Raw genomic sequence first — 14,925 nt, forward strand, 5'->3', positions numbered from 1 at the left:
TTTGAGTCAATTAGCATAACCAGATTTAGCTTTTATTTTATAGCTGATTGGATGTGATTTTCCATTATTACCATTACTCGTTTCCCTTCCCCCACCGCTCCATCGCCATCATCGCTCGAAACCGCCAGTTTGAACTTCTCATCCTCGTCTTTCGCCCTCCTTCCATGTTGTCCGGAGGTCATGGCCATCAAACTTGGATGTATCGATCTGAGATGTTCGGTCATATCGAGCTGATCATATTGCGCTAGTAACAACTGATGGTTCGAACAATTCAGTCGCGCCGACTGATCCTGCACTATCTCAAGACTGGTAGTTGTTTTTCGGTTCGGACACATCTCATTTTGCTTAGCCAGCAATGTGATCTGCAACATCCAGGAAATTCATCTACATGAAGACTTGGTAATTGCCCACCGCACCATTTTTCTAGCACAACGGTCCTCAACCGTAATACCTCCTACCGAAGGAGGGAATCAAAGTGATGAAAGAACACACCCATACTAATGAACTGCACAGATATAGTAGGGCGTTACATTGTCAAGATATCTCAGTTGATAACTGGGATTTAACTGCCATAATAAGCACTTAAATAAGTGTAAAACACGTCGCTGTCTCGTATCAACCCCGGGCGGCTCAGACAGAACACCATAACTTCGATCCACACCAGTATATACAATTTCTAGGGTGAGAATGTACTGCCGGTGAAAACTTTATGAGATACCTCATACAGGTTTCCATGCAGTAAGCACCTCCTGAAACATCTCCAGCATCAATTCCCTATCCGCCTGTCTGAAAAAGTTATTCATCTCCTCTCTAACATCGTATACCTTCCCAAAATCGAACAGGAACATCAAGCACCCCTTCTTAAGCTTGTCCAGCTGATACAGCCAAGCCTCCTGCAGCCTCTCGAGGACGTTGTTCGAACTAATGTCTTCCAACAGGCTGTCCTCGCATGCATCTTTTAGATCTGCGATTCCATATTTATTGGCTGCCCGAGAAGCGTGAGACGATGCTTCCAGAAATCCTCTTGGTTTATGCATCCGTACAAGTACTTCAAAAGGGCCTTGCAGGACTCGAGGGACATGTCTTCGATGGAGATCACGGAAGACTCTTTTTCCTTTAGGTTGTGACGGAACATGCTTTGGAAAACTGGAGAGCTTGCGGATAAGATGGCCTTGTGGGCCCTCAAAGAGCCGTCAGATGTATCGATGGTGATGTCAGAATGGATGGCTTCTTCGAGCATTCGTGAGAGGCAATGGAGAGTCCTTTGAATTGCTGCAGATTGCATTAACCCACTCCCATCTCCGAGCCATACAGGAGTGGGCTCCCCTCCCTGATGGTCAATTAGCAAAAGAGCAACATTAGAACGCCAAAAAAGTTCAGTTACATCATCAAATTGCTCTCTTTTTTTATGTCAGATATGATAATACTTTTCCTTCATATACAGCTCTTCTAAATGATATAATTCTTTTATAGGTACTTAAATAATATAAATAATTACATAGTAGAAGAGGTAATGAAGCAAACTTGGCAGATATCGGCAAATTCAACAATAGTTATGACACAGCACAGTTAAGACATATTTCTGATTATTAAGAAAAGAATAAACCAACATCAAATTTGTTATGCTGCTGACATAGTTCAGAAATTCTTATAAAGCCATGCAAACCCAACATGCTGCTACAAGATTAAAGTGATTATTGATAAAATCTCACGTTCGATGGGTAGATCTTCAGATCCAAAAACTCGACATCGATGATAAAACGTCCATGGAAGGCACAATCGATAGACCAACCAAAGTCTTCACATGTCCGAAGTAATTTGTCATATACTGCAGATGAAATTTAATAGGCGAGACAATTAGGATAAAGATATAGCTGCACCGACATAATATTAGAAAGTTCTCAAAGCAATAGCATCTATGCTCGCCAGTATATTGAAATTTGAGATCATGTGCCTGTTACTGCCAACAAAGACTTTTTCATGTAACATTAGTATCATTTCTGCAACAGTTAACTATATGACATTTGAATTGGAATATGATCAAAATCACTATAAAAGAGCATCAGTCCGTTTCATCAACACCTATGTCGTCTAAAGTGGTGCTTTCCTCTTGAGATCGTGCAATTATTGCTTCCTACCGTGCTCGGGGAAATATCGCATGTCAGAGAAGCCTTTTTATTGCCTTGGAACTCTGGTTCCAGAAATGCATGCTCAATCATGCAAATCACAGTATGGACAGAAGAAGCAAGAAGGAAATCATACGAATGTGGATGGCACCACCGTGTCTTACTAGCCTAGCTAGAAATGATTTGATTTAGACCCAAAACTCTGACAAATTAGCTTCAACTGCCACCAGCACAGCAAGCAACATGGGACTCAAAGTACCAAATTTGAAATCAATGAAAAGCTACACAGGGCTACGAGTAAGCTCTCTAGTTCCACCATCCTATGCAACTTTGGAAGGCCAGAGAAAGGTAAATTTGCATTAGGCTGTTTCAAGCTGCAGGTGAATTTTCTGTTTCTTCACACACCCCCTCCCGCTGCGCCAAGAAAAGAAAAGAAAGGGGAAAAAAAAAAAAAAAAAACCAACTTTTCTACATGGAATGAGCAGCATGCCACAATGATGATCCCCTAAAAACAGAGAGCACTTAAACACAACAAACACAAACAACGAAATCACCCAAAAGAGCAATCAAAAAGTCATAAAAATGTCAACCCTTTTTCTTCTCCCCTTTAAATTAACCAGATTTTCACTGATATATACAGTATATAAACAGGTCCATGGAATCTTGACACCCAATACACTACCAAGAAAAAAGGTGGAAGCAAAACGACGAAAAAAAAAGAAGAAGCAAAAAAGAGCAGATCATCAAGCATTCAGGAATATCCCCCAGAGAGCCAGAACAATAGAATCATCAGATTGGAGAAAACATTTCACCTGGCAAGTGAATAGCCTACGGCCAGAACCAGCAACCGAGACGCGCACGACGAATCGCGCGAGGGGTTGTTCTTTGGAAATCCTCGAGCTCGGGGAACAAGCGCACGTTCAGATAGCGGTTCCTCTCCACCGATAAGTGCCTGCCCAGAAAGAGAAAGAGAGCGAATGAGCACGAGCCGCTCGTTCAAAAAAAAAGAAAGGGGAAGCAGCAGGAATTGGTGAATCTTGGATCGATAGAGATGGAGAGCCCCCCACCACCCACCCACCAGTTCCAGATGCCCATTTTGAAAGGTTCCGACTTTCGGCAAGAGGAGGGTCGAAGCCGTCGATCCTCCACTGGGCGAGCCGCGACAGCGTCTCCACCTTGGAATCGGCCATGGCGGCTGGGTTCGGCGGCGGCCCAAGAGTAGAGTGAGCCGCACTCGTCGCACAGAGAGAGAGAGAGAGAGAGGTGGAGAGGCAGAAGGCGTCTCTGCGTGACCTTGTTATGGAAGCTTTCGAAAGCTCTCAAGCCTGGAAAAAGAAAGAGCGAAAGGCATCGCCACAGTCGGATCCATAGAAAATGATGGAATGCGACCTTCCTTTGTTTTGCTCGCAAGCATCAGGCAGAACAGTGGTAGATATTTCTTTTTATATATAAAAAAAAAGTTGGCAAATAATCCTTATCCTAAAATTTTAATTTATTGATACGATCAAAAACTTTAATCTAATATCGTCCATGAATTTTTCATTTATTCATTACCGTCATCGACCTTTTGATACGTGTTCATTTAGTCAATCAATTTAAATCAAGAATTAGATTTAATATATACTAAAAATTCATAAATCACATTGAATAAATTTAAAGTTCGAGTTTAATATTGCACATTGGGTAAAATTTAAGAAAAATTAAATTTAAGAATTCGAAGACCAAAAATTTAGAAAACATAAGTATAATTAACCCTTTCTTTTTCAGCCATCATTTATTTCCCAAAAAGGTAATCTAGAAAAATGTTTTAATTGAATGAACATATATTATTTTCATCATTCACAATAATGAAAATTGACTATTTATTTTAAATGATACAAGCACAGCTATTTTTAGGAAGCTATTTTTAAATCATTTATTTTCATAAATTAGCTTTTTTTTTTATAAGGGTCGTATCCATGTATATAACTAAATTCACTTCAATTAAATTGAAAGAAATTCTTTCCTTTTATTTATGTAATATGTAGTTGACCACTTGTTCTAAATGACACAAGCACAACCCTTTTAAGAAATTATTTTCCAAATCATTCATTTTCTGCAAAATCTTTTTTTTTATAAAGACCGTATCTATGCATATAACTAAATTCACTCCAATTAAACCCAAAGTAATTCTTTCCTTTTATTTATGTGAGAATCGTTGACATAATCAAGAATATCGTATCTTTCCTCTAATAATAGCAATATGTCATCCTATTTTTATTTTTAGATTCTACCTTTATACACATTAGCTTTTATTTAAAAAGGAAATTTTTATAAATCTAGTTCTTTTTTTCATATTATCGAGTAAACTTATGGATTAATCGTGTCAAGTAGAAAAATGTAAACATAAATAACTTTTTAACAAGTCCAATGTTTATAAAACTATATTTTTATTATGACAATTTATCATCAAACTCTTTCTTATCATTTATCTTGATATAATGGGATGACCGATGAAAAAAAGAAGAACAAATCCTTATTAGGGATTTGCCAAAATAAAAACACAATTGCAGTCCCAACGAGAAAATTTAAATATAAAATAAAGTCAGAATTTTGTATAAAGTAGGTTGAAGTTTTATAATGATAGCTAAATTTTGTTCATTTTAGATTAACAAAAATTAGTATCATTCACGGAGTTTCTATAATAAAAATTATCAAATTGCCTCGATTTGCATTGCTTTTCTATATCATAACTTTTTATATATTTTATATAAAAGTATTTTGCCGATAGTATATAAACAAAACTTCAATTATAAAATAGAGTAAATAAAGAGACTTAATTTTTTCAAAGACAAACTAAACAATAAATTCACCATGAATGTGAGCAAGTAAGTGCCTAGGAGAGGGCACATACTTTATACTCATTGGTTTCAAAATTTTAGAACCTAAAACCTCTTTTTTTGTAACCTCTAAAATTACCCTAAAAATTTCCCCGATCATATTAACTTTATAAGGCCCGTAGATTCTACAGGTTCTCCAGCACATCCCAATGGGTAAGTCAGGCCTAAAAGAGAAGCTTTACTTATTATTCAAGTATTTTAGAACCTACAACTTATCTTGCAACCTCTAAAATTACCTTGAAAATTTAACTTTACAAGGCCCATAGATTCTACAGGTTCTCCTGCACATCCTAGTGGCCAAGTCGGGCCTAAAAGGGAAGCTCTATTTATTACTACCCAAGTACCTTCCTCCGGAAAAGAAAAAAAGAAAGGCACCTGCTTGATAGGAAAATGCAAGTGAATGTTTTGTTTTGGCTGGCTTCTCTCTATGAATATCGGGCATGTGATATTATTGCAACCCCATCTCGAAAAGGAGAGTTGAACGCGAGGTTAGGCTGTTATTACGTACACGTTACTTTGAAAGGTGACAAAGGTCTATTTAATTGATGATTTAAAAGGACTGTTTTACACATCAGACTTCAAAAGTTTATTTTTTCCTTTGCTTACTATCATGTGATTGGATTCTTAAACTTTTGTTCAGTACAGTACAGTTAAATACTCTAAATTATTCCAATAGTGCAATCGAGCCTTTTCGACTTTTACCTAGCAAAACGTTAGGAACTCTCTTACTTTTCTATAATCTTATTACTAACTTGATTGACAAATGATGCCTAGTCGACGCCCCAAGCACCGTGTTAGCAACTACAACCTTCATAAGAGTTCAATGGAGGCACATGAAGAAAATCCAAAGGACATGCAAGTTGGGATCTTTAACAAAGAAACACACGTATTGTTGATATCTTCATAAACAGAATATTTAACATAAGGCATCTTTCATGCTTTCTCAACACTAACAAAAAAAAAATTGCTTGATTAAAAGGAAGAACCGACCATCTATATAATAATCGTTAGCTTGATGTGACCAAGTTCTCGCTCTCCACAGTGTCAACATGCCAATTTGACTAAACTATATAATAATCTAATTTCCATTTGATTTTGAGTCCCCTCCGGAGATGTTTATTTTCCCCAAAGCTAGCAAACCAACAAAAAAAAAAAACTATCTACGACTTTTAAGGGTTCCCCATCACTGTCCGACAACTAGCTCATGATTTATGATAATTTTAATATAGTTTTTGGATTTTCAAATTCGTGCAACTCAGTCTTTCCATAAGACATCGTAATCTTTGCAGCAATGTCAATCGATATCTTTTGCAACAAAATAAAGAGTTTTTCCTTACGGGAGCACTATTTTTTTTTCAACGTAAGAATAATTTGATTACGTGAGAAAATTAATTAAGCCGATTGTTTATCCTGGTACCGGAGCTAACCTTGGGGTCTTTCGCTCTATGTATATTTTATTCAAGTAATTAATTAAATGAGCTCATTCTAACATCGAACAATTGTCAGAGTTTCACAAATTTCGAAATCAAGGAGCTTGTCTAAATTCCATGATTAGAGTAATGATATACTAATGAAAAGTTCAACAAGCTCTAGTCTACTAAATGAGTCGGCAATCTATGTGGATCTAGCGGCATCATTTAGAAAAGCTAGGTCATCCTAAAAGAAATTAAAAACTAAACAAAAAATAGAGAGAGAAAAATAAAAAAAATGAAATAAATAATCTATAAAATTTGGTTTAATGTGTAATATACTCTCTATACTTTTATTTTGTTCCAAATTTTTTTCCTAAAATCTTTCTTAGGAATTTCATTTTCTGGTTTTGACATTTTTTCACCTTTATTTGCTGACTCAATGTCCACTAAAGGGCACGTTATGGCCACATCAACATTAGGAATACCAAAGTTAACAAACCTTCAGTAAGTCTTGGACTACTCCTCTCTTATGAAAAACAAAGATGATTTTTCTGTCTCTCTCTATAATATATAGTGCGATGAACTCTCGGAAAAAAGTTATATTTGGAGAAACTATTTTCAAAATGATCTTATACGATAGAGAAAATCACTTGATACTTGCAAAACCAATCACAGGGCCAAAAAACCGCAGTCTCAAAAAGGCACTGTGGTTCGGTTTGCCAGCAAGTGGTTAATCATTTCCAACAAGTCAACAGTAAAAAAAAGTTTTGTGTGTAAAGTAATTACGGCCTGCACATTATATTGACGGTACGAGACATTTTGATACTATTTTGAAATTTCTAGGAGTTTAATCAGACTCACGTCAAATTTAAATCGAGAAACGTAGAAGATTTTCTCTCTTTCAAAGTACAGTCAGGTGAAAATTTTTCGAGACATGATGATTTTAGCAACGCCTCGGTCTCAAAATCATTTCAGAAAGTCAACTATTTCCTTGGAGCGTGGCACCCAATTGCAGGGGTGACACGCCGCTCCACCCGATTGGGCCGACCTCACTCGCTCGTTGGCCGACGCGTGGAGGGGCCCCAAGGGTTGGTGGGGATGGGCCCTCCCCCGCTCCATTCACATGCTTATTAATATTTTCATATTTCCACCGATATTTGCATTTTTGTCAATATTTATAATACTTGAAATTACAAAAAAGAATAAAAATTGAGTGGCGTTCAAGACGTGGATGAGGGATGGAAAAATTTATAAGTCAAGACGTGGACGAGGGATAAATGTTATCATTCTCACTTTTTTTTTTCGTCATTTCAAAATTACTCTTTTTAATACCAAATGATCGCCCCTTTTTTTCAAGTTTAACCACATTTTTGTCTCACTTTTTTATGAATGCAAAAATTTTTACGACACTTCTTTACCGCAACGAATGGACTATATAATTTTGCAACTTATACTTCTTGTCCTTATAATGAAATTACAGGACGGATTCATTGAATTTGATTCAATATTATTTCAAAATCATTGTGCACAAGCACGGCATGCATACCCAGTATATAGTATATTAGCAAACAAAACTCACCTAGCAACAAGAAACTTGGTAATCACACCTAAACAAAAGATGGAAAACCACCAACCATGTTCAAGAAGCTCGAAACATGTCACCAGCAATGGCTAGCTTATATTTTAGGTATTTGCCATGTTATGTGAAAAGATTATCCAGCTTTTAGCATGTTGGTGGGCTGTGATGACTGGCTCATTCATTTGCACTTGAACTAAGTATGACACAAAATCTAAAATTTGAGCATTTAGTAGCATATCGATGACTCCCATAGAGGTCATTTCACCTATTAGTATTAAAAAGCCAAAAGATGAAGAGAAAAACATATAAAGATAATAGCATAAATGATGTTTGAATTTTAGTTTAATGTGTTATATTGTCTTTAAATTTTTAATTTTTCAACGTAATATTTGATTAAAATTTTAGGACCACGTAAAAAGAAAATCATAAATTCAAGATGATATTGTACAGAAGTTTAAAAGTTGGATGAAACTTTAGAGGTAGGTCATTTTTACAAGACACGAAATGACGGGTTGGTCCACGCGCTTGGTCACAGAGTGACAGAGAAAACGACTGTCCTTAAAACGAAGCCACCTCGGATGCTTTCATTTCTCTTTCGGTCTCGGTCGGTGCTGTCCCGAGTCCAGCAACGTTCGACAACGCAGGTTTCCCCGTCCCCCCCCGCGCTGATTTCACCGTCGTCATCTCCGATTCCCCTGCCTCCTCCTCCTCCTCCTCCTTCGCAGCTTTCGCTCCCGCCGAGTTGTCACCGCGTCGAGCGGCGATCGGGGGACATGGCGGATTCGATGTTTCTCGAAGACGGGCCTCGGGGCGCGACGCGGAGTCCCTTCTCGCGCTCCGCTTCCGTCAAGGACGTCAGCTACAGGTACCGATTCCATCTCCTTCTCGCCTTCGATTGGCTTTCGGGTTAATGGGTTGGAGATTGAACCGTTGCATGAGGCTATCTGATAAACTCGGGTTGATTTCGGGGGGAATCCGGGACTCTTTTGAGCTTGGGAGATGGTAAGGTTTTCGTTTTTTCGTGTTTTTTGTTCTCCGGTCGTGAAGAAAGGGGGTTTCTTTTCATTCGCGGAATGGTCAATGAGTTAGGCGTGAAGAAGGGGTTTTCTGTTCGTTCGTGGATGGGTGGGGTGTCGATATGGCGCGATTGATTGTAGTTGTGGTCAACTTGATCGATCGTTTTCGGTTGACTCTTGATGCTTGACATTTCGTCTCACAGAGATTGGAGAAATTGATTCTTCGAGGATAAGCCGATTCTCGAGCTTGCTTCTCGCCCACCTGAGTTTTGAGATTGAACTGGCGAAAGGGGAGCCTGTTCAGCTGATAAGCTACTTTCCCAGAACCCTTTTCAACTAATTAGTTAGCTGAATTCCCTAGTAGTGTTGTTGATGCTACTTTTGCGACATCTTGAGATCATCTTTCATAGAGTTTTTTCCAGTTTGAAGTGCTCATTGCTCTTTTGATGAATGTTCCGCGAAGCGATTGCTGGATTTGCCCAAAATCGATTCTTGATGTAAATATATGATTTCATACGGCAGGAGTATTGTTTTGAATGTGAGGCACTGAAATTAAAGTTTTGCCTGAACATCTGAAAGGGACTAGGTTATGCCTAAAAATTTCTCCCCCAAGGAAGGGAGAGGGTTTTGTGGGGTGCAGGAGCCTCTAGTTTCAAGTGTATGCATAGTCAACCATGTGCTTGTATTGTAAAATGAAAATTTCCGTCTTTACGAAAGTAATCCTTGAGAATTAAAGCTCTCTGTCTAAGCATGTTTTCTTGATTCTTGGCCACTTTGCTTTATGTAGTTGTATTTCTAAAACAGGGGCATCACAAATCTTTTATTCTTATGTGATTTGCCCTGAATGACTGACTAGCAATGGTCCAAGAATGCGCCTCCCTGACTTTCTGTGTGACTGTGCTGTCTGAAATCAATTTCTTTATTTACACATTTTTCGATCCACCAATTCTGGGTTGCTGAACTTTCAACAACTGAAAAAGCAACAAGTAGTGGTCATCTAAAAATATTACCTAAGGAGGCAACTTGTTTGCAACAATTGTCACAAGGTCAGAAGTTTATTACTGCTTCATGAGGATTCAAGCATCTGTCTTCGTATAAACTAGATGTTCATGTCTCTTGCAGTACTTGGGCTGAAATTCTTCGATGGGGTTAGAATTGTTGTAATCATAGTGGATGAGGATAGTGTTTGCTAGCCTTTTCCTGAGAAATTTGACTTGACTTTTCCACATGATAGACATTGTTTTTAATCCTGACCAATAAACGCACTACTCTTAATCTCTCACCACACTTACTACATGTGTGCACACCCTTGCATGCACAGTTGTGCAATCATACATACACATAACATGTTTGTGCATTCTGATGTGGTGTGAATAGGAAGGTAACCACAAAAGCTGTTTGTAATATTCTCTTTTCTTTGCAGCTGTGGCTCTTGTGGATACGAGCTAAACCTCAGCTCCTTAAATCGGAACATGTCAACAATTGGATCTAAATACAGTAAGTCCATAAAGAAGGGGATCATATCATTCCGTAATGTTGATGAGAGTAGATTTACACTGGTTGATGAGCTGCAGTGCATACCTTACTTCTCAAAACGATCATGGGGTTTGTTTAGGCGGAGAACCAAACTTCTTTGCCGTAAGTGTGGCAACCGTATTGGAATTGCATATGATCCAATCACTTCATCTGATTCACTTGTATCAGATGGACTAGAATCATTTTCATCCAGTGAAGTTCCTAGTCAACGTAAATACGATGTAAGAATTCGTGCCTTACAGCCATCATCCTCTGAGGAATCATCGATGTCCCCCTTTGTATGATAAATACGATTCCTGTTGGGTTGGATCAAGTCAAGGCGACTGAAAAGTTCCCCTGAGAGTTTTTCCCTGTCTAAAGGTGGAATGCTACTGTCATGTTTGTAACTTTTGCATTTGTAATAAGGGATTACATGTATAGAATACGAAGAACACTGGATGCTGGGAACTGTGAGGTATTTGAATGATTAAGCTGTGTTTAATTTTTACCCGTGAATTTGGGAAGTGATGCTGCTACTTTGAGGGTCGATCTATCTTCTACTAATCAAAATTATAGATGCTACATATGGAAATGGATATCACCATGCTTCTGTGGGGAAAACTAATTTGTGAAGTGATGCTGGTCATTGTTAAATTTTGCTGATCAACACGTTTTAGCATGTGCATATTGGTTTTGTGGTTGACATGGATTTGGTGAATTTAATGAACAAACATACTGAGAAAGATACAAGTAGACACAGAACCGTGTGTTCGATGTTGTGTAGAGACTGCAGTTTTATATGTTGCAATTGCACCAGCCAATATTTTTTTCATGTGGAACGACCTCCAAGCTAGCATAGTTCTGGGAACTTAGGAGTTCATTAGTGGCATATAATCCCATTGTCAATTTAGTCTACAATTATTGCTTAGGAACTGGAAGGAGCTGGTGACTTGAATGGAATTTTAATTGATCTTTATGAAGTTGAGGTTGTGTAGCATACAAGTCGTCATATAATGCTGGTGAAATCACTGAATGCTTTCCTTTATTAGAGATACGGACCGGTTGCAAACTCTGAAATTTTTCTGAAACTCTTTCCAGTTACTTTCAGTCTCTTTGATCTGTTGGTTTTTAGACTTGTATCGAGATAGAATTGTTTATCACATGAGATGGTTGTCTCTGAGAAACATCCAATCCGCATGTTTGATAGCTGCTTGCATAGTTACGCATGATTTGCGTGGAACACAAGTTCACATTCCGTCGATATGTAAAGTGCTATTTGGGGCATCAACCAGTCGGAACTTTTATCTTGTATGGATTGGCATTCCTCAATGTTGAACTATCAAATTGTTGGGACCATGAAAACAACGATTCCACAGTATTGCGGTGATTGTGCATTCTTGTTCTCGTTCCTAGATGAACGATATGATCATATAGTGGCATGGTGGATCTTGATCGATTGTGGTAATTTTAACTGAAGCAACATTGCATGCAAGTGGAGACTGACATCCATTTTTCACTCTCCTTTTTCTTCCTAACTTCAATTTAGCCTTGCATGCATGTCAAAGGGCGATGAAACCGACAAATCATCAAATCCAACAATCAAACATTCCATTATGGTAAAAAGAGTCACGAGACAACGTCGTCCCCCCGTTGTTGTCTGCTTTCTCTCTGTTAAGGCCACATGCAAATAAACAGTATATTCCTCTCTCTCTCTCTCTCTCTCTCTCTCTCTCTGCAACACATGACTAAGGCAGCCAATGTGTTTTGGGTAACATGGTTCACCCAACAATTAACAATTAGGGGACAAATTAACCCGAAAAAGAGGATGATAATTCGGGTTGATAATGCAAGTACTCCAGAAAATTAGGCACCAGTCAGAAGCCTACATAAGAAAGTGTAAGCCGCATTTTTCTATTGGTAGTAGCAGAAAGAATATCTTGTGGCGTGGACTGTTCTGGTCCGGTTATTCTAAGGTGAGGATCTAAGGCGCAGCTAGAGGCCTAACAGGGGTAGCTATAAGCTTTCATTTCAAAGGCTGTATATATATATAAGTTGGGTACATTTTGGGAATTGGATCTGTGTGGATAAGAATATCATATCACTCTTTGATATTGGTGTGACCAAACGATATGGCCTTTCCAAAAGTTGTTTTGACTTGAGGCGCTCCCTAAAGAAGCTTTTTTTCTTCTCTCTTTTCCAGTCATCTTACAAGAAAAAGGAGCTAAAGCTCTTGCTAGGTTTTCATGCTCTGGCTCTGACCCTTTATCTTTATCCCATCTTTAGATCTCTCTGGTTGGATGGAGGAGATATAGGTGGTGGTGACCAGCTTTGCCCTACCGGAGACTTGCTTGGCATAGGCACATGCATGTCCTTTGGCCTGAGTCCAAATACAGTCCCTCTCTCTCTCTCTCTCTCTCTCTCTCTCCATGGGCAAAGAGAACCTTTTGCAGAATATTACCTACAAAACAGAACACAAGACTAAGAAAATGGGAGTTCTTGGCCTTGGTAAAAATGAGATGGAAAGTGATGAAAATTATATGTTTCTTTTGGCACATAGGGTGCTAAGAAGTAACAGTCTGTACAGCTTATTTGCCCTTCAAGTTAGGACCAATTTGAGGGCTCATGCCCTGTGGTCTCTAGGTCAAAATCACTCACTTTAAAAAATGTCGATTTTTTTAATCAATTCAAGTGTTAACATTGTACTTGTTAGAATAACGTTAAAGTGTTATTACACATGAAACAAAAGTTACCGAAAGTTGCAAAAGCCACAAACACAAATTGAGCTTTTCTAGACATACCGTTAATGCTTTTTTTCATGATAAAAATGGAGGGAAAAAGCAACTAGCACTAGTGGCCTCCTGTAAGCATTACCTATCTTACCCCCGTTATGAAGTTTGTTACTAATTGCAATCTAAATGTTCGAGGGTGCCTTGTCATCGCAATTTTATTGAGATATTAGTAGATAAAAATCTTTTCACACGAGATATTTTAAAGTTACGCAATGTAACAAAAGCCATTTAAATATTCTTTGATGATGTGAATCGAATTTTGATGACTTCCTGGAAGAGAAAATAGATGATTTTTTTCCTCAATAGGCCAATAACCTTGATGCTTAGATATAAGGTTGATATGATATGCATCTGAAAGACAGCGAGTGAAATTTACTGTCTAGGGGGGATGAAGTGTGTGGAGCTCTATTGAGAATCATATTTGCCCTCAGCCTAGCCCAGCTAGGAGCTACTAGCTCCACATGTAGACATTTTTCAAACATCCATCAATCACTTCCATGTGACACTAATGCACCTGTCTTTAAAATAGTCAATTCGCCACCGAATTTATAGGAGCTATACATTTCCTTACTTAGATTAAAGATATAACGTATTTCCTTTTAAAATTAGTCTACCGAGGTTTAGGTTTATTTGTAGCCTCGTTGAAGATATATGTACTATCCACAGCTATATTCGTGCCACAACATTTGTCATCACTTTTCTGAAAGTAATTGTTTTGTTCTTTAGTGCAACATTATGGTATATAAAGCCATTTAATCTTTGTAAAAATGATACAATAAATTCTAATCCAATGAAGAGATGACATTGTAAGTTAAGAAATCACATTATATGAATTAAAAGTTTAAGAATGTTCAGAAATCATTTACATTATTATTTCTTAATCTTTCTTTCAAAACTCTCTTGAAAAGACCTATGCAACTGAGGGACCTCTGTCAAGTTGCCCTAATTGCCCCACGAGGTGATAAATGTTGCGTTAGGAGGTCAGCCTCGACGCCTACGCAGCACAAGGTTTCGATCCTCATCAGATGCTTCGCTCGATCTCACCGAACGAGGCAGGACTCGATGATTCACAACACTCTTGGAAATCTTATGGGCACGGCACCTTCGCAAACGTGAGTTTCCCCCCTTATTAGCCAAAGGGAGGCGGCAGATATTGCCTAAGTTTCGTTAGGTGAGTCAAACCGCATGAACCACGTGAATCCCCGTTAGGCTACATTCATCTTCCCCTTGGACAGTCGTTGGGAGTTGGGTGCACATTCATGTCTCGTCATTTTCGTCCTCCCCATTTGAAACTAAACAAACAGAATTGTGGTCCTAAATCAACAGCTTTTGGTCCCATATTCCATACTCTTTAACCCTTCAAATACAGATTGCCACTGTGAAGGGCTCTTGCACTACCCAACAAAGAGGGCCTAAATGGACCTTGCACGTGCGGAGAAAATTTGTAGCGAAATGATTATTCTTCACGTCCATCAATCAAATTTTCAGAAGACTAAAAAAAAGGAATTTGGCATCTATCCGCTATAGATGAGTAATTTAAAATCAAAATTAGAATCATCTGAGTGCTCTGCAACAATGGGACAGGTATTGCTCCATCAAGACAACTATG

General features: G+C 38.3%; 1 protein-coding gene and 1 pseudogene across 1 annotated transcript; one reads left to right on the forward strand and one right to left on the reverse strand.

The window, feature by feature from the left end:
- Positions 1–396: 396 nt before the first annotated feature.
- On the reverse strand, positions 397–3,471 carry LOC120294332 (annotated as a pseudogene).
- Positions 3,472–8,592: 5,121 nt separating this feature from the next.
- Positions 8,593–11,051, forward strand: LOC104450937 (uncharacterized protein At4g08330, chloroplastic). Its single transcript, XM_010065665.3, has 2 exons — positions 8,593–8,861; positions 10,436–11,051. Exons 1-2 carry the CDS (start codon positions 8,770–8,772, stop codon positions 10,830–10,832), a joined length of 489 nt encoding a protein of 162 aa, XP_010063967.2. The 5' UTR covers positions 8,593–8,769; the 3' UTR covers positions 10,833–11,051.
- Positions 11,052–14,925: the final 3,874 nt, after the last annotated feature.

This window comes from Eucalyptus grandis, chromosome 6 (genome assembly GCF_016545825.1).
Source record: "Eucalyptus grandis isolate ANBG69807.140 chromosome 6, ASM1654582v1, whole genome shotgun sequence".
NCBI lineage: Eukaryota > Viridiplantae > Streptophyta > Magnoliopsida > Myrtales > Myrtaceae > Eucalyptus > Eucalyptus grandis.